We start from the raw sequence: 26,207 nt of genomic DNA, 5'->3' as shown, positions 1-26,207 counted from the left end.
GATGCATGAATACACACCAGGGTCAATGATGGCCAGTGTGCACACTCTGAAGTATTTGCCACAGGCTGTGCCGAGCTCAATGTTGTTTCCGCTGTAATGATGGACTCCGGTTTTGGCCAACATAGCGTAGTACTCAATCTCAGATTTCCTAGAAAAAAAAGAAAGATACAATTGCATTGACTAAGACGCCACAGACGTTTCACATTTTGACAGCAGATGTCAGAGCAGTAAACGGCACACACCTCAGAGCAGGACAGTTGTTGGCCAGGATTACCAGCTTGGCTTTTCCTTGGCGAATCATTTTCTGAGACTGCTTGTATCCGAGAACATATTTACCGCTCTTCATCACAAGCTGCAGTCTGGAGTTGATGGACTCCAGGGACTTTTTCTGAAAAAGATGAAGGGACAAAACCATGAATGCACCTATGGCACAGAACATACAAATACACTTTGACAGAAAACAGTGACTAACATGTCAAATATATTTTACATCAGACAATTACCAGCCATTTCTTTGACAGAGGTGCAAATCCTGTATATACACAGTATATATTAACCTTGCTCACTAGACTAATATGTCTAGCACACTAATATAAGTTACATTTCCAAATCAATTAAGAAAGTCACGCCCCATTCGCTCTATGATCACATCAATGCACTTATAAACAGTATATACACAGAGTGACCATATCGCGCCTGCGTTAGACAACTACAATTCTTTAACAATACTTTATCTCAATGACATTTCAGAAGAATTGCTCCCGTACTACATTCATCGCTCATAGTTAACATACTAAGCGTTTGACTGATAAAGACGCATCACGTCTTCTGAAGGCACCCAAGTTATATCATTAATATATTTAACATATAGCGTACAGTAGAAAACAAACTAGCTCCTCTGAACTACAAGCATCTTGTCAAGCAGCTGCACTCTTTAACCAAGTTAGCTAACATTTAGCCCACCCGACAGCACGTAGAGATGAACATTTGCACAATCAAATGGCTAATAACAGCTCCGCTGCGTAACTTCAATCTTATATTTCAGTATTAGTGGATGAAAACATGTAGGCTTTTCTGATCGGGCCTGAAGGGCGCTTCCACGTGAAGCGCCCGCTCCACTCACCGTCTTCTTCGCGGCCACCATTTTTCCCGATTAGTCCGATCTGGCCAACCTAAACACAGAGGGGCAACAAATCAAAACCTATTCTTTCAAAAGCCTTCTGTTTGCAGTCTTCATAAAAGGCTTAAAGAGAGTATTTTAATCGTTTCCACCAGAGCCGCGCTCACCTCCTGATCACACCAAGATGGCCTCGTAGAGAAAGGGCTTCCCAGCGTGCAGCGCGCGCGTAAACCTCACGCGCCCACATCGCGAGAGCGCTGACCTCAGGACAGTAACCACGTGACGTTTGGTGTCTGCGCGCGGTTACATGCACGCTCTTAAACCGATTGTGTTTAATAAGCCGAAAACGCACGTGGTCATGTAAACGCGGTAACCCGTTTTCTTTTACCGGAGTAAGGTCAGAAACAGGTCGCGGACGCTTTCTGTCGGCTTATTGAAGTGCGCATGTGTGATACGTGACAGGAACGCGTCGTTAGTGCAGATTTAAGCGCATCTAGACCGAGTAAACGTCTTGCAGTAAAGAAAGAAGGAAATATATCACAAAAGCAGACTTTTTCATGACTAAAAATGAGAAAATGTGTTCTCGTGCGGCAGAAGTGGTTCAGTCGCAATGCTGCGTTTATACTTGCACGAGAGGATAATAAATGAGCTGTTGCAAGCTTAATTTAACATCACAACTGACAGATGCATGGAGTACTCGGAGTCAGACACGCAAATGATTATATTTTGACTTCAGTACAGGGAAATAGCCTGATTTATTAATGAAGGGCAGCTTGCTTGCGTGGTCAGGTTACTGGTGTGCATGTAAACGGGGGAAACTGCTTATTTTAGTAAGCTGATATTTGTGAGTTATCAGCGTGCTGGTGTGCATGTACACTCAGCTGGACCAATTGCTTCACAAAATGCTTCAGTTTTTCGAAGCGCTCGGAACACCACACGCTGGTGTCGCCTGCTGGTCAAAACTGTGTAAATGCAACACAGACTCATGTCAAAACATGCATAAAAACCAATAGGATCCAGCTGCAGCCCCGCAGACACGATCCAGACCACCCGATCTAGGCTGGAAGTGGTGGGCGGGGTAATTAAAGCATAACAACATGGCGGAGAACACGGTGGGACACCTGTAATGATCTCTCATTATGTGGTGAACTATTCATTCATATATTAAGTTAAACGGTTTCTTGTAAATCTCGGTTATTTGCATGTCTTTCACATTGTACTACTGCAGGTTAAAATTGTTGTAATCTTTTATTGTTTTCAGTATTTTTCTGTTGACAGTTCAATTACGTTTTAGATTTATGTTTTGAATGTATTATTTATTAAACAGAGACCCATTATTTAAGTTCAGTTTTTGCTCACTGAAGACATGGAGATTTTTTTTTTTGATTAAGTGTAATGAAAACAGGGGACCAAAATGAACTCTTGTCATGAGTTCACTGAGTTCACTTCTTGTGATCATCAAGTTCGCCGATGGCACGACAGTGGTGGGTCTCATCAGTAAGAACGACGTGTCAGCATACAGAGAGTGCAAATGTTAACAGACTGGTGCAAAACCAACAGTCTGTCTCTGATTGTGGACAAAACAAAAGAGATGGCTGTGGATTTCAGGAAGACACAGTGCAATCACTCCCTGCTGAACATCAAAAGCTCCTTGGTGGAGATCGTCAAGAACACCAAATTCCTTGGTGTTCACCTGGCGGAGAACCTTACCTGGTCCCTCAACACCAGCTCCATTACCAAGAAAGCTTGGAAAGCCTGAGGAAAGCCCAACTCCCACCACCCATCCTCACAACGAGGGATCCTCTCAGTAGGGACTTTTGAGAGGATCCTGAGCAGCTGCATCACCGCCTGCTTTGCGAATTGCAAAACATGGACATTTACAAAACACGCTGCATCCGCAAAGTCATTGTAGCTGATTCCACAAACCCCTCTCATCCACTCTTCATCCTCCTGTCATCTGGAAAAAGATATCAAAGCATTTGGGTTCTCACAGCCAGACTGTGTAACAGTTTCTTTCCACAATCCATTTGACTTCTCAATACAAAGGGCCTAGACTAACACACACAAGCAAATTCATTGAAACAGTTTGCTCAAATTGCAAAAATTACTTTTTGAACTATATATCGCTGCTACACAACAAATGTCTATATATGGTGTTTATATTAGATGATCAATTTATGTGCAATATCACACATTTACTGCACTGGTTGGTGTTGAAATGCCACTGTTTATTGCCCCATTGTCCTGTATTGTTTGCACTAAACGCTCAAAACGTGCACTTTATTTAAGGTTTTAGAGCTTTATGTTTCTGAATTCTTGTATTGGTTTTTTGTTTTGATGTTAATTTATGTTGTTATCGGTCTTGTGTTATCAATATGGTTTTTAATATATGTCGTTCTGCATAGCACCTTGGTCCTAGAGGAACATTTTGTTTTACTGTGTAGTGTACTGTATATAGTTGAATTGACAATAAAAGACTACTTGACTATTTGTTGAAAATGAACATAAACTAAATATTACCTCATAATAGCCAGCCGTCAAATAACATTCAGTATGCAACATGGTTACGTTCATTAATTGATCAAAATTATTATAATAATCATATTTTGATAGGATTTATTTGCGAAACAATTTATTTGCGAAACATAATATATGGTCTTACAGTCATTAACTACATTGATCAAAATGAACATGAATAAATAATCAAGTAATATTTTTTAGTATTTCAGGTATTGTTATTAAAGGTTGTGCATATGACTCCTATCAAAATTCATGATGTTACATTTGTTAAATACATTGATCAAAATGAAAATGAATAAATGATCAGATTGTGCATTTTTAGCATTTCAGGTATTGTTATTAAAGGTTGTACATAAATAAAAGAATTTAAAATAAGAAAAAACCCTTGGGTTACTACCCAGAAGGTTGGGTTAAACATTTAACCAAACCGCTGGGTCAAAACAGCCCAATTGCTGGGTTTGTCCCTATTTTACCCAGCACTGGGTTGTATTTAACCCAGCATTTTTTAGAGTGTACAATCATCAGTCCATCAGTTCATTCCACTTCTGTGGTACATGTGTGTGTCAACTATACCCTGCTGACCACCCTGCACATTTATCTAAATTGCATGATAACATTTCTCAGAATTGCACGGTGCAAAGGGCACCAAGTTTTCAATTATGTACATTTTTAGAGCAAAGATTAAAGATCACATACATCACTTGTAAGTAGCCCAGTTTGTGTGAATTCGGAGCAAATCTTTGTAAAAGGTTGTTTATTTCTAAATGATCAACTCAACGGCCTGAGTTCTTGCGAGACCAACTTGAACAAGAGTGAAATCTGTGTGGGAAACTTTTTCAACCTCACACAAAACTCCTGAATGCACAGATTCTGACTGGTCTCTGCCCGCCAAATTTCACAGATAATATAATATATTATATGTAATAAACGACCTTTAAACTGAAAGCAAAACTAAATGTGGGAGAAGATGGGTGTGTTACTAATAGCTAGATAAACCACATTTTCTTGTCAACACTAACAGAACAGAAATCCTGGTCACTTGATAAGGTTGAGTGTTAATATAATGGAGTTGAGCAAATCTCTCTTCACCGAGGCGCTCTCTGCCATTCTGGGAGTCACGGTGAAATACATGTGTGTGTCAACTATACCCTGCTGACCACCCTGCACATTTATCTAAATTGCATGATAACATTTCTCAGAATTGCACGGTGCAAAGGGCACCAAGTTTTCAATTATGTACATTTTTAGAGCAAAGATTAAAGACCACATACATCACTTGTAAATAGCCCAGTTTGTGTGAATTCGGAGCAAATCTTTGTAAAAGGTTGTTTATTTCTAAATGATCAACTCAACGGCCTGAGTTTTTGCGAGACCAACTTGAACAAGAGTGAAATCTGTGTGGGAAACTTTTTCAACCTCACACAAAACTCCTGAATGCACAGATTCTGACTGGTCTCTGCCCGCCAAATTTCACAGATAATATAATATATTATATTATATGTAATAAACGACCTTTAAACTGAAAGCAAAACTAAATGTGGGAGAAGATGGGTGTGTTACTAATAGCTAGATAAACCACATTTTCTTGTCAACACTAACAGAACAGAAATCCTGGTCACTTGATAAGGTTGAGTGTTAATATAATGGAGTTGAGCAAATCTCTCTTCACCGAGGCGCTCTCTGCCATTCTGGGAGTCACGGTGAAATTCCAGTCAGATTGTAAGGGTTTTAAAACCATTTAATGCACAGGTAGTTCAAAGTCAGTTTAATCACTGTTCTATATTAATGCGCTGCCTTAATTGACGCACAATTAAATTAAATTTAATGCACTCTGCTTCGCGTCGGGTGGTTCTTGGCCTCCACATCATGCATTAAAATTGTTTAACGCACAGCTAGCCATGCATTATCCCTTACATAACCCTGCCAGTGTGCGAGAATATGTTTAAAATATTAACTGTCATATTCTGTTGAGACTGACTTCAGTGTCAGTCCAAAAGAATGAAAAATCTCATAGACCACTCAAACTCACTTGATCACTACATACCTTTTATACACAAGGTTTCGGTAAACAGAGATTCCTCAATATGTACAAAAGAAATCTATTATTCCTATAATTTTTTGTAAATATCTATTTAAAGAACAATTCTTTAAGCAATACAGAAACCAATACACTAGAGCGTACATATTTGAACCTCAAGAACTTTTCTAATGGCCAAAGAAATGTATTGCCAACCCTATATAATCAACATTCTTTATAGATAAGAAGTTCTTTGTTGAACCTAACCTGTAAAAAGCCAATCACAAAGCTTAATTTTTCAGAGTGAAATTGGTGTCAAAAATGATATCTAATGCACTGCACCCAGGATTATCATGCACTTCTGCTGTGACACACAGTATGCCTGATGTCGAACAGGTAAAATTCATAGTGGCATGTGATAGTTTGTTAGTGTGTGAATGAGTTTGGTATACTGTCAGAAAAATGTGCACAAAATATGTACAAGGGCTTGTTAATGGGGCAGTACCCTCAAGGCAAGAGTACACCCGAAAAGTGTAGCCTATTGGTACCCTTACAGTCTGTACCTTTCAAAGACAAATATTTGGTGACCAAATTGTACCTTGTAGTGCTATATTTGTAGCACATATGTCCAAATTAGTTCCAACTCAAATGCACAAACATCATTTTCTCATCTGAACATACATTTTTGTGAACACAAAGAGAGAGATTTAATCAAGGCTCATTCACACCAAGGACAATAACGTTGTCTATCCATAAATGATGAACAATAAAAACATTGACAACTAATCTAGAGCTCAGATATTTAAAGCAGCAGACAATTTAGACATCAATGTGGCAGATGTGTTCGCGAAAAGCAAGACATTCACGTCGCAAAAGAATGGAAAAACTTACAAAGTCATCATGCAGAATAGAATCAACCCCCAGAAGAGGGAAATCAAAGACAAAAACATTTGATTGGTCCCTATTGACCCGGTGTAGTGCGGAAATTTGCACCCTGCCAGATTATGCACCCCCTAGTATTGGTAGGTTTAGGGTTAGGTGTAGGGGAGGGGTTAGGATTAGGGGTGGGGTTGGGATTAGGCAATCAGGTAGCGACTTCAACGAGGGGGTGCATAATCTGGCAGGGGTGCAGAATTCGGCACAACACCTGAAAGCACATCTGCTGAGAAAGAAATAGTAAAGAGCTCAATCCGACCTTATGGCCTTCTGCTTAAAGAGGTGTAGGAAGGCAAACAGTAGGGCCTGCAGTTTAAATTCCTCTCAGAATTGAGCTTACTCTTGCACAACTGTATCCAAATGCATCCAAAATACTTAACATTTGGTTGTGAAGTATTTTCCTGCTCTTTAAATCATTTTTGTGCTGCCTATATCTATAGCAGGAGGCATTTAAAAGCTAAAATAATTACCAAAGCTTTAGACCATTAATAATTCTGCTGAAACGGGACAATTATAACAATTTGACATTGATTCATTGAGTTCATTATTTGTAATACATCCATATGTGTTATGTTTGATATATGTGTTTAGTACTTTATATAAAAACATTTCATAATAGAGAACAGAGGGACACAATTCTATGAAATGTATTAAAAAGGCATATAAAATGTTTGTTTTGCACACCATTAAGAGGAAGATGTCTATTTTGTACAAATTTGTATAAACAGTGTATTTCTTCTCAGGAGGCCAAACTCATCTGAAACCAAACACTTTGTGTTACATGTTCAGTTGTCTTTCAAAAGCAATACAGTAAAGTCATTTTTTCCCTTTTATAAAATCCAAAATATTTTCTGAAAGAAAATGTTTTAAAATGACTAGTTTATAGCTCTTCTTTGCAAAACTAAAATGGTGTCGAATTTTGAAATGTTAATATTTTGAACAGTGTGTGAGACTGTTTGAAATATTAACCCATGTGATAATTTTCCCCTTAAACTCTTCTATGTTCATACCAAAACCCTGCAGATATTATTGAAGCCTTTTCCTGTTATTTTGCAACAAATATGCATGCATGTTTAGAAACATGATCCCATTGCTGCTTTTATAGGGGGAAGAACAAAACCCACTGCAGATACAATAAAATAAATCCAAATAAATAACTGGCAGGAGTAAGAGTCTACACCGCTATATTCTTTGTTTTTATAGGCTATACATGTCTTATAGTAGGGGTCCCTTAATATAACATTTTTATGCAGAATGATTGAAGCATATTAAATGGGATTTTTGATACCCCAAACACTTTTCAGACAACATTTTGTCATAATTCAGAAAAATATAAGTCTCCTCATTATTTTAATGCAAACGATATAATTTAAAACAATCTCCAAAGAACAATTTATCCAAATAAAGAATCTTATAGAACTAAAAAAATGTAGCAGGGAGTTTCTTATGGATGCATAGCATTCTCTGCGCCCTGACATGATGTACCATAGTTGTAGATTTAGTTATGTACTGTAGGAATATTTATTGTAGAGCCTGAAGATGTTGACTACAGTAGTTTTTATGACAGTCTAGTTCGGGTTGGCCAGCGCTACTCCAGAAGTCACCTGTAGATGTCGCCAAAATAACTCAACCAACACATGGAGTAGGCTATGTGATGTTATATTTTAATATTAGAATACATTTTCTCATTAAACCTGTTATCAGATTTATATTGTTATTCTGGTTGTTAGAACTGAAGTTGAACATAAAGCGTCTCTTATAATTTCTTAACACAAAGCATTTTAATCAGAGAGGACAGAACTTCGCTGCTGTCTTAGCATTGCAAATTCAAATGCGACCTGTAAAGTTCCCGGGAATAAGAGCAGGTTTGCATATGACCGCCGCTTATACACACACTCAGAAACACCCAATGTGTTCCCTGACCAGGGAACGAGTGCTGTCTGTATCAACTGCGCGTTTATTTAGCACATTCCTCCTGCACTTGAAGTCGATGTGCGCCGCTGGGCACAACAACACTCACTAAACTGCTCGACTTCTCTCCTGTCAGAGGAAGACACGATGGGATGCACTTCTAGCACTCAGACCACAGCTCAAGACACAACACGACCCAACACCAAACGAGATGGGAGCACATCAGGTAAGACTACACAGCCCACAAATCACAATCGAGCTATATTTTGTCAAATGTTGATTTGCAAGGTGTTTCATGAGGTTAAGGAAGAGTTTTAGGTAAGTGGGCACAAATGCAGTGCTCACTTACCTAAAATTCTTCCTTAACCTCATGAAACACCATAGTGATCATGTGATATAAAAGCCATAATATAGACACAATGCTAAAATGCATGGTAGATCCTTAAGTGATAGAGGAAGATTGTGATCTTAGTTACTTTTCGGATCCTGGGTCACCCTAACTTGAAACTGAACCCTCAACCATTGTGTAAGGCACACAGATCCTTATCCAGAATGCTGTCATCAGTCCGCCATACAGTTTAGATGTACTTGACTCCAGCGTCTCTCATAGAGAAACTTACAGTATTCATTACTCTAAAAAAGTCCCCCTAGAGAAACCCAAGGTTAAACGCCTTGCCCAGAGCTTAAACCATAAGCAAAACCATTGCAATTTGATAACTGCCTTTAGATTAGATTAGAGACTTCTTTCAGAGAAACACTATAATATACAGCTTTTATCATTAGCATGCATGCATGCAGTTTTTATGATCCCATGTTACACTTACATTTAAGTATTTGGCAGATGCTTTTTATCCATAGTGGCAAACACCTCCTAGTTATACATTTACATGCGTTCAAAAAATTGATGCAATCTCATGAACATTCATCAAATAATGTTTTTAAAAAGTGCTATTCGAAGAGCAAATACATTTAAATAGAATTTAGAGTTTAATGGGATTGAATTAAATTTGTCGAACAAATGAAGGAAATTAGTATTTTGCTTTGTTGATGTTACATGCTTGTTTCCTGAACGATCACAGTGGATGAGTTCTTGGAATTTGAGGAAATACATTTAGGCGATCAGAGGAGGTCCTCCCCACCTCAGGTGCTCCCTCAAGTGTGGTGATGCATGTCAACTTGCCCATGGTGACTTTTAAACAAAGTGTGTGCTTATGGAGCTGAGAAGAAGGTTTCATGTATGTAAATATTGTGTGCTTTAGATTACAGATGACCGACGTCATAAACCTCTGCTAGTTTTCCTGTTTTAATACATCAGTTTTCTTTCAGCACCTGTTGTTACGTTGTTAGTTTTCAGTATTTAACCAGAATGTCTATGTATTGCTTTGTTTCATATAATTATAGGCAGTGCAGCTTCTTTAGTAGACTAGTCCAAGCTTTAGTTTAGAGGTTTCTGTTGAATTTAAAGTGGGTCTCAAAAAGAGTTGTCTTCTACCTTACTGACACTTGATAGATAGGAAGAGAGAGAAAGGACATAATATATTTCTGTGTTGATGAAATGTGAATTATGTGGAAAAGATTTAAATATAGTAAAATATGTTGAACCAAACTGAGTATACTGAACTGGAATTGGAATATTTTTTTTCAGTATTGAAATTGATATCGTTTGTGCTGCGGAAACCTTTCTGAAAAAGTTTCAGACTCCGTGCAGGCCTAGATGTACCCTATTTAAAATATGTACAGTATATGCCTAAACACGTGATCAATAATATGAGGGAAATAATAGTGAAAAAAAACTAACAATTATTGTTTTATATTTAATCCATTTACATTGTATAACCACTATTATTTTTAACATTTTATTATCAAAATAATTTTAATTTGTAAAATAATATTTAAAGTTATTTTAGTATCATTGATATACTATTATATTTGTGTTAATGTTTTGAATTTAGATATAATTTTTATATTTTCAATTTTATTATTTGGTGCTTTTGTCATTTTTATTATTTTTTTTTAATGTCTAAATAGTTTTAAATTTTTAGTGATTTTAGTGCTTCAACTTCAACTTATTTGCACTAATTGCCAAGGCAACATTTCTCATTTTTATTTAGTTTTGTGTTTTATTATTTTATTTTAGTTAAAGTTTATTTTATTTCAAGTGATTCTTTATTTATGGTTTTAGTTAACAATAATAACCCTGGTAAATATTTGTCTTGATCTCTAAGGAACAAATAATGAAAACGGTGGCCCTGCAGCAGACAGCGAGACAATTCCAGACCAAACCCAGGCCGAGGAATCTCCACAGACATCCAGTGCAGCTCCTGTTGCCTCGGAGGAAATACAGAGCTCTGTGGCTGCCGTAGCTCACAATGAACCAGAAGCAGCTGCTGCTGAGGCCATTACATCTGACCAGCCTGCTGAACCCGAATCAAACCCCTCCACAACAGCTGACAATACCGAAGAACCAGCACCAAGTGGTACGTTTCACATTAACAGACAACAACACTAAAGTTTTCTGCCAGTTTCCATATCTTAAAGGGACAGTGAGCAAAGTCTCATGGAAAAACTGGCTCACAGTAGTTCTTCAAGATCAAGGTACAGAATAACTTGCTTGTGCATGCAAATGGCTGTGGTACTTTCAAGGTACGTATCTCTAGATGCAAAACATCTTGCACATTCTCTTTAGCAATGAAGACTTCCTGGAATACCTTTGTATTATTTAAAAAAGTTCAAGCACTATTTTACACATTCATACTTACCTTTACACTTCAAGTGAAAGGTGATGGCACTAGTCTAAACTGGTAATAGTGTGTTTGTTTAACTCTAAGTAACCTGATAAGTGTTCTACTAACTGTTCCATGACCTACAGTAGAAGTACAGCACTGCCCTGCTTAGTTTCCTCTTTCCATCCCTTTTTACCAAACGTTTTGCTAAGGCTTTCTAAGCAGATATATTGGTCTTATAAAGGTTAGTATAACTGAACCTTAAGAAAGACAAGATTTTGGCTACTAAAACCAGGTTCCAGTTAGACTGGCCGGTTTCATTTCAGGATTATGAATACACAGTAAAAAATGGAATTGGGAGTAGTGCATTATTTTCATCTTGAACAGTAGTTTCTTTGGCCAGGTCTTAAATGTGGCGAGGGCCACAGCATGCCTCACTGCCCGAATTTTAAATGTAAATGACAATTTATCCACGGATGCAAATGTCTTGGATGCAATGTGGAAAAAACTCTGACATTGTCAAATAACATAATGACAAACCACAGAACAGAATACAAAGCAGAATGCAACAAGAAATAATACTCTGCTAAACACAGCAACTGATTTTAAATATTCATTTTTTTATTTGATTCGTTTTAGTAAGTCCAACGTGAGAAACACACAGGACGTGTCCTGAACAGATAGAATCACAAAATGAAGACTGATACATTTATAGTATATATGAGAATTTATACTTTCTCTGTTTTTTGGATGATGTAATTTATTTGGCTACTTTAACCATTATGAAGGGGAAAAAAAGAATATTAATTGAGCCTAAATTAATGAAATGCATCCCTATTTCCACAGAAAACACAACTGAGGACCAGGCTAAATCTTCCCCACCAGAGGACGTGCCTGGTAAGTAGGGTAATATGATGCAAGACGGACCTAAAAATCTTCTCCTGAGGATAAATGTCTTGTCTGATTTCCCATACCACTTCATCTCTTTCAGCCTCTGGTGAAGATAGTTAAGTGCGCATCATTTGGCACAGTTACTACAGAATCCGGATTCAACCACCTATTTTCAATAAAATAAAGATTCACATGAATGGTTTCAAAATACAGTGGAACATTAGTTTATTTATTATATAGATATTGCTTGTTCGTTGCCAAGATTTAGACCAACTGGTCTTCAGAGACTCTGTGCCTGTCTTTGTATACACAGGATACAAACATCACACTAGTTATAGTTTAGTGAATTATAATTGCTGGCTTTAGCTAGAGATTTCCTTCATCGATATTTAATATTGGTGCCTATTTTAGTGGCTTTACCCCTTTATAAAAAATGCAAAAAGCCAAAGAGAATATGAAAATCGTGGAATGCTATTTATATAATTATGTAATATTTTAACCAACTGAAATAAAATGTTATATACATTTAAAATGACAAAGGACATAATATTTGAAAAACAGGCTTTTTGGTTTTATTTATTGAATGCTATTGTTTTCCTGCAACAAACACAACAGATTGAACTCAACAAATGGAAGAAATTTTGTTTTTGTGGTGTGGTTTGATTTAATGTGATAATGACAAGTTTAAAAATAAAGTTGAATTGAACTGGGTTTTGAACTGAACTCTCGATAGCATATTTATATTAGCAAAATGGGCAACAGAAAAAGCGTGTTTTTTTTCTGTTGGTGACTTGGGAGGTTAAAAGTTTGATTGATTTTGTAATATGGGATGGGGTTTGTCTCCATATAACTGTATTTACAATGTGTGATGCATGCCGGGGTCATATAGTCAGGGGGCATCTGTAATGGGTCCCAACACAGCGACTGCTTCAATCTCAACAAGTCCTCCCTGTAAAACAGAAAGTGAAGTTCAAATGAGGTATAAACACAAAGCAGGTTTATGGGATTTCCCTCCCTTTTTATATCAAGTTGATCACGTAGAGTAAAGTAATAGCACAACTCTCCTCAAAAAGTCATATCATTTGAGGTATTGTTCATTTCCTTAACTCAAACAGTGTGAGATGGCTTGTGTGCCAAAGTTTAATACTTACACTACTGTTCAAACGTATTGGTCGGTAACGTTTCGGAAATGTTTTGAAAGAATTCTCTTATATTCACCAAGGTTGCATTTATTTGATCAAAAACAGTTACATTGTGAAATATTTTTTACAATTTAAAATAACTGTTTTCTATTTGAATATATATTTTTAATCATTATTCCAGTCGTCAGTGTCATGTTATCCTTCAGAAATCATTCTAATATGCTGATTTGGTGCTCATTACCTTACTGATTATCATCAATGTGTGAGTGTTTTAAAGCTACTGACCCCAAACTTTTGAAGAGTAGTGTGTAGTTACCTGGTTGTCTTAGCAAACACCAATAACTAGTCTATGTTTAATACTTACTCTGTGCAGGGCAGCTACTTGATAGGCAGCTCTAGCTGGGAAACTGCTCTTGAAAACTTAGAAAAGGAAACCAAAAAAAATCCTAAAGTTTTTAGACTTTGGGGAAACTCTGGGTTCTTTACTGGTGACAAATGTATACAAAACTGCCAGTAAAGTTGAAATTGACACTTTGTATCTATAAGCTGTACGCTATATAAAATATAATCTTCATCTTACATAGTCGACTACCGCAGTTCTTGTGACAAGAAAAACAGCCTCTTATGCCTGTGTGTATCATTAATTGCATCATAAGTTTTAAAGACAGAATGACGTGAATTCAGTTTAGGGTATTTGTTGATGCTGCAGGTTTGTATGTCACATCATGGAAAGTTCTGTGTGGTAGGAGGCAGTGATGATGGGATGTCCTCGTATAGAGGAGGCTTTCGTTTCACAGAACTGCACTGTATCCCTTTACACGCAGACAGGATAGGATTACTCATCAGCATTGTTTTCAAGAGGAAATACCCAGGGTTGCACAGAGGCATTTGTGTAACATTTGAATAATCAATAACTTGCATAAAGCATTATCACTAAAGTGCAGGATGGGAAGTAAAGCAATTTTAGGGAAGGTATCCACCTTATTTTCCCCATAAGAGCAGGTGTGGTCATTTGTAAATTTAATGTGCGAGGCTTCCGGTGTCATTCGTTTCCAGCTGTTCTTAGCTGTTCAAAATAGCTTGTTTTGCTGCTTGATATTGCAAACTAGTGTGTCTTACCATGTTATTTTAATGTATTATCTTAATTACGAACATACTGGTTTGTAGTGCAAACACTTTTACCGTTTACTGCACTTTGTTATTCTTTTTGCTATTTCACTGCAGCGGCTAATTAACCGGAAGTCTCGCGCAAACATTCACAGAAAACGGCTTACTTCCACGTTGACAAATAAGGTGGATATACAAGAAAACACAAATGTCATGATTGTTTTTAATTCCAACAACAAAGGACACCAATGTCATTCCAAATTATGAGGTGTTCTACATGACCAAGGCTACTAAAAATGTAAGGGAAATCTGTGGTTGTATGTGTATATGACACACTGCGGTGAATTATTCCATTATGACTGCTTTATTAATACTCACACTGCTTGTAAACATCATTGACGTTATTGAAGTCATTAATATCTGTTAACAGCACTGTGGCTTTGACAACTGCAAAAAAAAAAGCACACATTATAAAATTCCTGAAAATTTGTAAGAGGGAACAGACATGTTAAGGGAATGGTTCACTCAAAAATGAAAGTCTTAACTTTGATAAAGAATATCTCTTTGGTTTTGAGACTTTAGTCTTTGCAACTTCAGGGATCTTATCTATGCACAATCAGCTTGTAACACTCCAAAGAGAAAGGAAAACTTGAAATCGCATCATATGACCCCTTTAATGTTGGGCACAGTAAATTCGGATATTACTAATCATAAATTGGAGACTGAATATTATATAAACTAAAATATCACTCAGTAGCATTGAAGACCACCAAGATCAAGTGTAAGTTCAGCTTGAGATCATAGTCCAAGACAATACCAATTCCAAGATAATGTGTCTAATACAAGACAAGTTCAGTAAGTTACATAATGCAAACATTAATGCCAGTTGTTTTAGCACAAGGTTTGCACAAATGCAAGGAAATTAAAGATCATAGGTCAGCTCATACATTAAATCTCATCAATATTGATACATGTTGGTTTAAATCATGCAATCAGCTGAGCATAAATGGATATAATATAGAATATATGCCAAAAAAAAAACTAATCTAGTGTCATAAATACTTTTCCGAAGCACCCTTTTTTATTTTTATATATTTTTTAACATAACCACATATTAAGCAGAACAAACCACATTGACCTCTGGTTAAGTCAATGAACTTGACACCTCCTCTTACTGTCTATTGGTTGAAACACTAACACCCCCATTATAACAACTAACCACTTTCAAGTGCATTTTGTGCAAGAAAAAAAGCTCTTAAGTCTGTAAACGTCTTTTTTGCATGTAATGAAATAAAGCGCTACTAAAGTTCAGTGCTACTGAGAAACTTTTTTATTAAACGGTGGTAATATGGTGCGTTACAAATAATCTTATTATGATGCATTCAAAATAAAATCCCAGTTTTACAATTTTAAACAGTTTGGAATCTAAATGCTATTGCTCTGTAACATTAAAGTGACTGAGAAGACTCTTACCTGTATATGTCCTGTCTAATAGGGGCTTTAGGTGTATATGGGATTTTTCTCTGAACAGAATTAATCTCGTCCAAACAGTTTATATGAAAAATAAGTCGCACCAAATCTCCAGCACAAAGTTGAGTGCGCTTTCTAAAGACACACCCGAACAAATATTGCACTGCAGCCTATGTCAGGCCTTTTGCTGCTCAATGCTGACTGTTAAATGCATAGCTGGTGGTGCTTTATGTAGAAATCACACTTATCCCTATGCTAGGGCATGTCACGTGTGGCTTTGTTGAGGAGCGTAAACATGATGGTTTGACTTGACGGCAGACGGACTCTCACCTGTAGGGCCCGATGGCGGCTGGAGCAGCTGCAGTGTGAATGATCTTCCTAATAACCGCAGACATCTCTCAACACTGAGATCCAAACGAGACTCGCGAAGCACAACTGTCCATAAACTTCTAGTTGAGTTAATAATGAATGAGTGTAAAGCAGGTTTGTAGGGACTCACTTCCAGTAGGCCATAACGACACACATATAGAGACATTGCATGAGTAATTACGATTATTCAATAACATGTCGCACAGAATGGAACTATATTTGGGGGGGGGGGGAATTAAGGAAATAAATGGTAGACAAAGCATACACGGTTAAACAACCTGATTCAGGTCTTTTTGCATAAATATAGTTATCACTTGGCAGAATAAAGCAGAGCTCTGTAATTAAGTGATTACGGTAATTCAAGTAACCAGTCAAGAAGTTCATTATCTTCGTTTTTTATGGTTTGTAGGCCTAAATGTAATTTTATAAATAGTAGCTTAATTATTGTAGTTTTTAAAGTGTTCATAGTTTAAATAAATGGCTTGTTGTATAATATAAGAACAAGCATAATGCTTTTTCAACTGAAAAAAAAGCTATTTTGAAATTATAGTGGCATTTGCTCTCAAAACGAATTTCTAATTGAAAAACTATTTTGGACCTGAGAAAAACTAGAACGTTTTATTAATTTTGTTGTACTCAATTTAAATGTTCCTTTTGTTTCCAGGTTTGTCTGTGTATTTTATAGTGTTTCAACAGTGTTCCCCATATATTTAACAATATTAAAAAATACTGTTGGTAAATAAGTCCACATAGGGTTCAAGGAGACAAGTAACAGACCTTTATTCAAAAACTCTAGGCAGAGTGCAAAAAAAAAAACCTTCCATTATGATTAATACACAATAAATTAAGAGTTTTCAGTAAAAATGTGCCTATATAAATGTCAGAGTATGAAATAAAACTGATATAACTCACAACTGCAGGAAATGTAAGGCATTGGTAAAGTCCCTAACTATTTTATGAATAAGCTTTTGTAAAAAAGAAAAATCATTAGCAGACTATACTTCAAACCAACTCAGATTTATAGACTTCATCAGTCCACAATCAGGGCATAAACATTGCGAGAGTCATTTTAATGTCTATTTAAAACAACTCATCCTTCTCTGAAAAGATTCAGTAACTGGTTTAGGTCATTCACATTACTGGCATTGTTACATTACTATGTCCTTGAGTTGCTGTATTGCTTTTGGTAGTTATGGAGACTCAATAGGCCTAGTAATGATGGTACCATTACCATAATGAGAAACACACAATCACTGCATTGAAATGACCAAAAAGACCAGAAGAAAGAGAGACAATTCAAAGCCGAGCAACCCCTGAGATAAAGTGAGAACTTTAAAATGGGGCACGGGAAAAGTAGTTCTCACTTCCTCACACAAATATTTGCAACAAGTTATCAAGAAGCCAGTGGCAGTGAAGAGAACATAGGGAAGACGTCACACAGAAACATTCAGAAACCGAGAAAGTGACATTCAGCATAAATAAGCCATGCATATTTACAAAGCTGTGGACAGATGTTTCAAACCCTACTTTGTGCTGACGAGGAATTTTGATGGGATTGGAAGCATAGCTGCAGGAATGGTCCCTTTTCTCTCTAAATTAATACCAGTAAAGATGACAAACAAAACTGTGGCATCTCTACTGTAACATGGTCCCATATTAGCAGAATACTAACATATAGCTTGGCGATGCAAACTTCAAAAAGAGGGTTATCAAGCGCTCAAAGGCATTCTCTACTTTTGATTGTCTTTGGTTTAGTAATCCATTCACACCTAAAAATGATTTTGCAGTAGTCCAACCAGCATTTCTTATGAATTCAGTCACAAAACTTCACATTTTCACAGTCATTTTCGCCTTGGATTCATTTATAGTATTAAAAAAAGTATAAACCACAGATATAGAGATGGCTGAATTTGATTTTGAAAGCTAGAGGAGAAAAGCCTAAACTTCATAATATAGGGTGAGACTGGTTAAGATTGTGAATAATTTGTTCAGTTTAGAATGAACTCTTAATATTGTGAATTTGAATTCAAAAAGAAAAAAGAACATAGTACTTTTATGTTTTATATATCCACTAGGACCTTCAAATGTACAAACAGCAGGAGTCTAGAATAAGTTGCATCAGTACAAAGATTGAACACAGGAGGGGACATAAGATCTGGCCAGCCAGCTTTGAAGCTTCAGCATCAGTGAAGTCGGTTAGAAGTTCTGCTGCCGGCGTTTCTTCGCATCCATGGCATCAAGAATGGGTTGCCTCTTGGCCGTGTAGCGCTGCCGCAGATCTTCAATCTCTCGCTCCATCATGGGGTCCAGAGCAGAAAGGCGCATCTGGAGCTCCTCAAAATCGAGGTTTTTCAGCTTCACAGACCGAAACAAACAGTGAATCATTTCATTCAGCTTAATGCATAAACAATGAATCAAAAGAACACCATAAGAGCACTTACAAAATCAAAATCTCCATCTTGCGGAACTTTCCAATTATCAGGAAAAGCAGTCTTGGAAATTAAGCACGGGTCCTGTTGGTTGTGATTGTAACCCTCTTGTGCTTTATTTGAGTCTTGTTTGTCAAAGTAGTCCATGAAGGATGGACGCTGAATTTGCTGAGCTGTAGGATTTCCTATTTAGAGGAAAACACATCAGATTAAACATTTCTCAAAGCAGCACAAAAGTGTTAATGTAAAGAAAAAGACATAAACGCTCACTCCTCATCGAGCCGAGATCTTCCTCATCTTCATCATCGCTGTTGATCACCATGGTTCCCAGGTCAGACTCCAGCATGGTGCCGCAATGCTCGATCATGGTCTGAGCACCGTCGCTCATAGTGCCGGTGGCTCTCATGGTGCCAGCGCTCTCTGAACTAGACTTCACCATAGTGTGGGAATCCACTTCCACTTCCTCGTCCTGCACAATTCAGTAACATATGACATCAGCTAAAACACATACTGTACAACTAATATGCAACGTTGGTGAATTATCTCACAGAGTTCTCGTCATCCTCCTCCAGCTCTCTCTGCTGCTCCTGTTGTCTCTTGGCCTTCATCTCCATGGCCTCTGTGATCAGGTCTCGCAGGATGGTCACCGGCTTAGCACTGATTATAAATGGATGCTGCAGAATAGACAATGAAAAACATACCAGATGTTTTATTTTCACGACTTAAAAATAAATAAATAAAATAGAGAATGAATAAATAACTGTATGAATCACAGACAGGAACTAGTAGTTAGCAATATTTTTGGCTCTTCCTATACCTGCAGCAGTTGAGTGGCTGTCGCTCTCTGCTCTGGGTTCTTCACCAGACATTTCTTCACAAAATCTGTTAATTCGTCACTCCACAGCTCTGGCTTGCGGAAAGTGGGTGGAGGGTTTGTGGGGATCATAAAAATAGCCTGATGACACAAAAAGACAAAACAAGACACCATCAGCAACCAGTTTCTTGTTTAAATTCCACATCAAGGACTTCTCAGCATGTTCCACTCACTCTCATTGGATGAATGTCTGCATAAGGAGGCTTTCCTTCAGCCATTTCTATGGATGTGATGCCGAGAGACCAAATATCTGCCACGCAGTTGTAGCCGATCTCCTGGATTACTTCAGGGGCCATCCAGAAGGGTGTACCTATAACAGTGTTCCTCTTCGCCATTGTGTCCTTTTGTGGACATTATAAATAAACACAGTTAGTTCATGAAACATGATATACACGACCAGTTTGTTATAATGAAGTAGTCTGTATCTAGTAGATTGTGAAAGAATGATTATCAGTTCCATACACAGAGATATATAAATTCTACGTTTATTTAAATGGGGGGGGGAAACTTCACTGGTATCGGATCAGTATCTGTATCGGTCAATACCGAACCCTAGGTATCGGATCGGTCAATACCGAACCCTAGGTATCGGATCGGTCAATACCGAACCCTAGGTATCGGATCGGTCAATACCGAACTATCGGATCGGTATCGGTCAATACCGAACCCTAGGTATCGGATCGGTCAATACCGAACCCTAGGTATCGGAATCGGAATCGGTATCGGAGGCGAAAAAGGCAGATCAGAGCATCCCTACATTAAACCAGATAGTTTTAATACTCACAGTAAGTTGTCCAGCCACTCCGAAATCAGCTAGTTTAGCATGGCCTTCAGTGTTGAGGAGAATATTCCCTGCTTTGATGTCCCTGTGGATTTTCCTCATGAAATGGAGATACTCCAGACCCTTCAAGGTGGATTTGAGGACTGTGGCGATCTCATCCTCGGTGAGCTTGTCAAGAGAAAAAGAAATTGTGTAATTAACCATGTGTTGAAGCTGTATAGTGCATTTATAGTTGTATTTTTATTTACCGTTTTGTTACGCAGTCTGATGATATCAGACACAGATCCAGCGCCACAGTACTCCATCACAATCCACAGATCCGTGTTCTTGAAATAGCTGCCATAGTACTTCACTACATAAGGACTGTTAAAAAAATTGCAGTGTTGGGAAATGTTTCATATAGGGCCAATAATTTTATTAATAAAATGTTACTTATTATTCCTTAATGGGCTGTTTTACCTGTCACATTGCTGCATTATGGAGATCTCTTTGATGATCTCCTGAAGGTCTGATTCGACAGGAACCTGTTTAATGGCCACAACCTGGCCTGATTCCTTGTGAATGGCTTTAAAAACACTGCCATATGATCTGAACCAAAAAGCACTCATTGTGTGAAATTCTTATTCAAGATTTATCCATTCAACATCACTTAAGTATACTGTTAATACACACCCTTCTCCAAGCTTTTCAAGGACATCAAACACTTCCTCTGGCTGCTTGGTAAGACTGTCTTCACTGAGTTTCTTCAGCTTACTGTCATGAATAAACACAATCGTAGTTTATTTAACGCATACAACGCCATGGTTAAAATGTGACCTAAACTTATATATACACCAATAACAATAACAACAACTGGTCTTGTAGATATAGTTAATTACGAACATTAAGATATTAACCCAAAAATCTATTCTAATGCGTTGACAGATCTGCAGTTTCATTTTGGTTAGTAAGACGAGGCCTGTAAACATTAGCCTGACTGATGGCTGGTTAGCCGAGCTGATCTTTTCACTTACTTTTTGGGCACCGAATGCTCCATTTTTTGTTATTCTAATGAACAGGTAATTTCCGATTAATTTCAAACACTTTGTTTGCTCAAAACTTAAGGATTCAGGCAATAACGCATGTTTTGTTTGGACTTTCAGGAAGCACTATCTGTCTTTCCGTGCCGCCGCTAACAACGATGTAAAGCTGGCTGACGTCTGGGATTTTCCACGACAAACGGCACTTCAAAATAAAAGTCCTACGATATCTATATAGTACTAAATATACTATATTCTCAGTGAGGGTGCAATAATGAAGACTCAGTGTTTAAGCAGAAAATAAATCGTGCATCTGCATTAACATCATGAATCGATTCAAAAGCCACTTTGAGAGTTTCAGTGGATTTCATTTTGTTTCATATTTATGACTATACATGACTATAATTAAAACATTTAAAACATATAAAACATGAGTCTCCTCTTCGCTTGTTCCTATGGGGAGAAATGAGGCTGGAGTAGGCAGATTCAAACATATAATAGTGTTCAGTTAGTACAGTTAGTTAGGTCCAGTTCTTTGCTATGATTGGCAGAGCAGAGTAGCCTACAGCATTGGGTCATTTCATTTATCACTCCACTTGTTCACAAACCAGAAGCGGTACATAGAGAGCGAGGAGCAGAATTTGCCTAGAGTTGGTTTGTCCCCTAAATTGGGAAATGGAAAGCCCAGAGTGATTCTGTACATGAATGATTACACAGCACTTTGAATGGGAAGGGGAAATCTATCTCCGCACCACTAATATGCTGTGCCAGACTAGCTTTCTGTCTGTGAGTTGCTTGGTGACACACAAAACTTGTAGGAAATATACAGACTAACTAGCCAAAACTTACATTACCTAATATTATATAAAAGCAATATTACACTGCAGTGCTGAATGTCTAGATGTCATTCTTAAACTGCTATTGTTGAATCCTTGAGAATGAGAATATATTTCTTTCTTCACCCAGAAGAAGGCAGCCTACCACTGGACAGTGTGGACAGTTTGTCACTCCTGGCCCCAGGGCTACTGTCAGGGCTCCAACTAAACAGCCAATCCCTGGCGAGATTGTGCATTGGGTCGAAGTGCTGCCTAGCAACTGATCATTGGGTAATGGGCTGTTTCACCCCATTACAATGGCATTAAGGGGATAGCGAGGAGAAAAAACAGAGCTTTCTAGCAGTTTCATTTTGGTTAGTAAGACGAGGCCTGTAAACATTAGCCTGACTGATGGCTGGTTAGCCGAGCTGATCTTTTCACTTACTTTTTGGGCACCGAATGCTCCATTTTTTGTTATTCTAATGAACAGGTAATTTCCGATTAATTTCAAACACTTTGTTTGCTCAAAACTTAAGGATTCAGGCAATAACGCATGTTTTGTTTGGACTTTCAGGAAGCACTATCTGTCTTTCCGTGCCGCCGCTAACAACGATGTAAAGCTGGCTGACGTCTGGGATTTTCCACGACAAACGGCACTTCAAAATAAAAGTCCTACGATATCTATATAGTACTAAATATACTATATTCTCAGTGAGGGTGCAATAATAAAGACTCTCATTTACAGTGTTTAAGCAGAAAATAAATCGTGCATCTGCATTAACATCATGAATCGATTCAAAAGCCACTTTGAGAGTTTCAGTGGATTTCATTTTGTTTCATATTTATGACTATACATGACTATAATTAAAACATTTAAAACATATAAAACATGAGTCTCCTCTTCGCTTGTTCCTATGGGGAGAAATGAGGCTGGAGTAGGCAGATTCAAACATATAATAGTGTTCAGTTAGTACAGTTAGTTAGGTCCAGTTCTTTGCTATGATTGGCAGAGCAGAGTAGCCTACAGCATTGGGTCATTTCATTTATCACTCCACTTGTTCACAAACCAGAAGCGGTACATAGAGAGCGAGGAGCAGAATTTGCCTAGAGTTGGTTTGTCCCCTAAATTGGGAAATGGAAAGCCCAGAGTGATTCTGTACATGAATGATTACACAGCACTTTGAATGGGAAGGGGAAATCTATCTCCGCACCACTAATATGCTGTGCCAGACTAGCTTTCTGTCTGTGAGTTGCTTGGTGACACACAAAACTTGTAGGAAATATACAGACTAACTAGCCAAAACTTACATTACCTAATATTATATAAAAGCAATATTACACTGCAGTGCTGAATGTCTAGATGTCATTCTTAAACTGCTATTGTTGAATCCTTGAGAATGAGAATATATTTCTTTCTTCACCCAGAAGAAGGCAGCCTACCACTGGACAGTGTGGACAGTTTGTCACTCCTGGCCCCAGGGCTACTGTCAGGGCTCCAACTAAACAGCCAATCCCTGGCGAGATTGTGCATTGGGTCGAAGTGCTGCCTAGCAACTGATCATTGGGTAATGGGCTGTTTCACCCCATTACAATGGCATTAAGGGGATAGCGAGGAGAAAAAACAGAGCTTTCTATCTATCTATCTATCTATCTATCTATCTATCTATCTATCTATCTATCTATCTATCTATCTATCTATCTATCTATCTATCTATCTATCTATCTGTCTATCTGTCTATCTGTATATCTATCTATCTATCTGTCTATCTGTCTGTCTGTCTGTCTGTCTGTCTGTCTGTATGTGTCTGTGGGGATGGACCAGTAAGAACAGCTGTCAGGGAAGCCCGTTATTCATTGGCTGCAAGATGCTGATCCAATCAGAATATTATATTTTGAGAGAGGGAGAGAAAGCACATGCAGATAGATTAGAGCAGGGAATATAGGGAAAGGGAGGAGGGTGTCATGTGCATGAGTGAGGGATGAGTAGGAAGGGAGGGAAAGAAAGAGAGAAGGGGCCAGATATCAACACATACCGCATCACAGCAGTAGATTGCAGGCACAGCGTCAGAGCAGAGAGGATATAGCCGCATAGAACCAAAGCCAGCACTATCATTAGACACTGAATCAGGAGTATAGCATTGTATACCAGCTGTACCGTGCTACCTAAAGCTGGAGACATACACTGTGTGTGGAAGAGAGGCTGTACATGTATACAGAGAGAACAGCGCAGCGTGATACAGCCCTGGATAAGTGTTTCGTTAATGAGAAGAGTTGGGGAGAATGAGTCTTGACCCTGTTCAGGTCATGAAGGGGCAAGACCCCTTGCCCAAAACCTGCCCGTCAGCTTCAAATGGGGATAGCAAAGCATCCTGGGACGACAGCAAGGATATCCATGAAAATGTGGGTTCTACAAAGAAGCCCAAACCAGTAAGTGTCCCATTTGTGATTTCAGTGTTTCACATTCAGTTTGTGCATCATATTTGCATAGATAACTCTACAACATTAATTGTGATGTGATTTCCTATCGCTTCTGTCCTTTTTCTGGTGAGGTCACACTTTTGCTGGCTATTTAGTGCGTGAAGTGTGTACATACGTTATTGCACGTATTTCAGCGCCCACTTTTAAAGCAGTCCGTTTTCCAGACGCATTTCCAGTCACTTTCCCCTCATAGTGACCTGTAGCTTGTCAGAACAGCATAATTACACGAAATATAATTACAAAAACATAAAGAGGAGCATAGCCTTTTATGTTGTGATGCCTGCTGTGGTGTCTGTGTTTGTAAAACAGAAACAGAACAGGTTTCATGGGACAGGAGGGGGTGGGGGGGGGGGGGGGGGGGGGGTTTGCAGGTACAGAGAGGTAAATGCATGTATGTATGTTGTTATGCAGCGTAAATGTGCTCATATTTGTGCTGAGACTGATTAGAAATTGTCTGCATGTATGCAAATAAAAGTTTTTTGAACATATTAAGGGTTGAATTCACTAAACTATTCGCTAATTGGGGGGTGATAGCACTATTAGGTAACAGTACTAATGTAAGGAGATAATGCCATCAGAGGTACAGCAGGTGCAGCTCATTTTAAGTCGTCCACTGCTTATTTAGACTCTGCTAACACCACCGTAAAGATATCGAAATGCCATCTGTCATATGTTGTGGCGAATAAAATAGTGACATTGCCTCCAAGGGCAGAGCTTTATAATAGGATATTTTGTCTGGCCTAGTGCATTTGTTTTGTATCTTAGATAATGTTACACGTCTTATTAAGTACACTTTGGATGGCACAGTCATTTTAACAGACATAATATCAGCTCAGCATGTGCAACAGGCAGCTGGTCAACACCATGTGGATAATTCCCTTCTCCGCCGTAGCCTTTAGCTCTATACACACTCTAAGCGTCACTGGTCTTTTCCAGATCTATTAATAACCTGGAATGCCGTTCTCCTCTTTGTTATACTCTTGTATTCTCCCGTTTCCAACACTTGCACTGCTTGCCCCAGACTGACCCAGAAATGATTCCTGGTTCCTGTTTCCAGCATTGTCAAGTAGTTCACCTAGTTAGTGGGTATAGATAGTCACCAGCCCATACACTTTGACCTGTATGAACACACATTAGCCAAGTAAAATATCTTATATAGTGGGTGATTTTTTTTTGTACAGACACATACCTTATAGTCTTGAATACAAAAAAGCAAGCAGTATTGACCAGAGAGGCATTACAGCTCATTTACACTAGTTGTCAAGTTGTCTATGGGAACCTGAATTAGCTACATATAAATGATAATATACAAACATATACATTTAAATATTTTCATTTACTTGGTTATTTACGTAATAAATGTTGTAAAACAGACACTACTATTCAAAAGTGTGGAGTCAGTAAGATGTTTCCTTTCTGAAAGAAATTCATACTTTTATTCAGCAAGGATGCATTAATTTGATCAAAAGTGACAGTTGCAACGGGGCTGACGAGACGGGAGACGTGTGGATCCATCTGCAAGCTTTGGGACTGAGGCAGAGCTGGCGGAGCTGAGGACCGCCACAGCAGAGCAGACGGGACTGAAGATCCCCACGGCGGAGCAGA

General features: G+C 38.1%; 5 protein-coding genes across 7 annotated transcripts in view; 2 read left to right on the top strand and 3 right to left on the bottom strand.

Moving 5' to 3' along the window:
- LOC107556349 (60S ribosomal protein L30-like) overlaps nucleotides 1-1,352 on the bottom strand; it is a 2,849-nt gene extending 1,497 nt beyond the window's left edge. Inside the window, exons 1-4 of the mRNA XM_016239444.1 lie at nucleotides 1,288-1,352; nucleotides 1,124-1,172; nucleotides 243-388; nucleotides 6-148 (exon numbers count right to left, since the gene is read on the bottom strand). Of these exons, the coding sequence (XP_016094930.1) occupies nucleotides 6-148; nucleotides 243-388; nucleotides 1,124-1,144 (310 nt within the window). The 5' untranslated portion in view covers nucleotides 1,145-1,172; nucleotides 1,288-1,352. The remainder of the gene's footprint in view (nucleotides 1-5; nucleotides 149-242; nucleotides 389-1,123; nucleotides 1,173-1,287) is intronic.
- A 6,840-nt stretch (nucleotides 1,353-8,192) lies between these two features.
- On the top strand, nucleotides 8,193-12,655 carry LOC107556361 (major latex allergen Hev b 5-like). The gene is made up of 6 exons (XM_016239457.1): nucleotides 8,193-8,235; nucleotides 8,383-8,458; nucleotides 8,641-8,730; nucleotides 10,730-10,981; nucleotides 12,074-12,124; nucleotides 12,219-12,655. The coding sequence occupies exons 2-6, from the start codon at nucleotides 8,425-8,427 to the stop codon at nucleotides 12,236-12,238; spliced, it is 447 nt and encodes a 148-aa protein (XP_016094943.1). The 5' UTR covers nucleotides 8,193-8,235; nucleotides 8,383-8,424; the 3' UTR covers nucleotides 12,239-12,655.
- A 154-nt stretch (nucleotides 12,656-12,809) lies between these two features.
- LOC107556348 (ribonuclease UK114-like) lies at nucleotides 12,810-16,309 on the bottom strand. The gene is made up of 5 exons (XM_016239443.1): nucleotides 16,168-16,309; nucleotides 15,841-15,890; nucleotides 14,746-14,814; nucleotides 13,625-13,680; nucleotides 12,810-13,067 (listed from the first exon to the last, which is right to left on the bottom strand). The coding sequence occupies exons 1-5, from the start codon at nucleotides 16,230-16,232 to the stop codon at nucleotides 13,008-13,010; spliced, it is 300 nt and encodes a 99-aa protein (XP_016094929.1). The 5' UTR covers nucleotides 16,233-16,309; the 3' UTR covers nucleotides 12,810-13,007.
- Nucleotides 16,310-17,025: 716 nt separating this feature from the next.
- Nucleotides 17,026-22,756, bottom strand: stk3 (serine/threonine kinase 3 (STE20 homolog, yeast)). Of its 2 annotated transcripts, none has more exons than XM_016239483.1 (11): nucleotides 22,570-22,756; nucleotides 20,963-21,043; nucleotides 20,750-20,878; nucleotides 20,539-20,653; nucleotides 20,294-20,458; nucleotides 19,683-19,850; nucleotides 19,453-19,590; nucleotides 19,184-19,309; nucleotides 18,906-19,104; nucleotides 18,648-18,820; nucleotides 17,026-18,561 (listed from the first exon to the last, which is right to left on the bottom strand). In XM_016239483.1, exons 1-11 carry the CDS (start codon nucleotides 22,590-22,592, stop codon nucleotides 18,403-18,405), a joined length of 1,476 nt encoding a protein of 491 aa, XP_016094969.1. In that variant the 5' UTR covers nucleotides 22,593-22,756; the 3' UTR covers nucleotides 17,026-18,402. The 2 variants fall into 2 exon arrangements, with proteins under 2 accessions (XP_016094969.1, XP_016094967.1); XM_016239481.1 differs by lacking the exon at nucleotides 22,570-22,756 and adding an exon at nucleotides 21,304-21,490.
- Nucleotides 22,757-24,088: 1,332 nt separating this feature from the next.
- Nucleotides 24,089-26,207, top strand: part of LOC107556379 (cytosolic 5'-nucleotidase 1A-like) — a 12,032-nt gene continuing 9,913 nt past the window's right edge. Inside the window, exon 1 of one of the 2 annotated variants that reach the window (XM_016239478.1) lies at nucleotides 24,089-24,551. In XM_016239478.1, coding sequence (XP_016094964.1) covers nucleotides 24,405-24,551 — 147 coding nt within the window. In that variant the 5' untranslated portion in view covers nucleotides 24,089-24,404. The remainder of the gene's footprint in view (nucleotides 24,552-26,207) is intronic. The other variant, XM_016239479.1, reaches the window with a different exon arrangement.

Source organism: Sinocyclocheilus grahami, unplaced genomic scaffold (genome assembly GCF_001515645.1).
Source record: "Sinocyclocheilus grahami isolate Dianchi unplaced genomic scaffold, SAMN03320097.WGS_v1.1 scaffold566.1, whole genome shotgun sequence".
NCBI lineage: Eukaryota > Metazoa > Chordata > Actinopteri > Cypriniformes > Cyprinidae > Sinocyclocheilus > Sinocyclocheilus grahami.
This window is presented reverse-complemented; position numbering and strand designations above follow the sequence as displayed.

What these genes read in the sequence shown, in the direction of transcription:
- LOC107556361 (XM_016239457.1), top strand. Translation starts at nt 8,425, where the DNA reads ATGCGACCTGTAAAGTTCCCGGGAATAAGAGCAG. An exon ending in ACGAGATGGGAGCACATCAG is followed by an intron (nt 8,731 to 10,729) that starts GTAAGACTACAC and finishes TTGATCTCTAAG; the next exon opens with GAACAAATAATGAAAACGGT. An exon ending in CGAAGAACCAGCACCAAGTG is followed by an intron (nt 10,982 to 12,073) that starts GTACGTTTCACA and finishes CTATTTCCACAG; the next exon opens with AAAACACAACTGAGGACCAG.
- LOC107556348 (XM_016239443.1), bottom strand. Translation starts at nt 16,232, where the DNA reads ATGTCTGCGGTTATTAGGAAGATCATTCACACTGCAGCTGCTCCAGCC. An exon ending in GCCGCCATCGGGCCCTACAG is followed by an intron (nt 15,891 to 16,167) that starts GTGAGAGTCCGT and finishes AATTCTGTTCAG; the next exon opens with AGAAAAATCCCATATACACC. An exon ending in AAGTAGCTGCCCTGCACAGA is followed by an intron (nt 13,068 to 13,624) that starts GTAAGTATTAAA and finishes TCTGTTTTACAG; the next exon opens with GGAGGACTTGTTGAGATTGA.
- stk3 (XM_016239483.1), bottom strand. Translation starts at nt 22,592, where the DNA reads ATGGAGCATTCGGTGCCCAAAAA. An exon ending in CAGACATTCATCCAATGAGA is followed by an intron (nt 19,591 to 19,682) that starts GTGAGTGGAACA and finishes TTGTGTCATCAG; the next exon opens with GCTATTTTTATGATCCCCAC. An exon ending in AAGATGGAGATTTTGATTTT is followed by an intron (nt 18,562 to 18,647) that starts GTAAGTGCTCTT and finishes CGGTCTGTGAAG; the next exon opens with CTGAAAAACCTCGATTTTGA.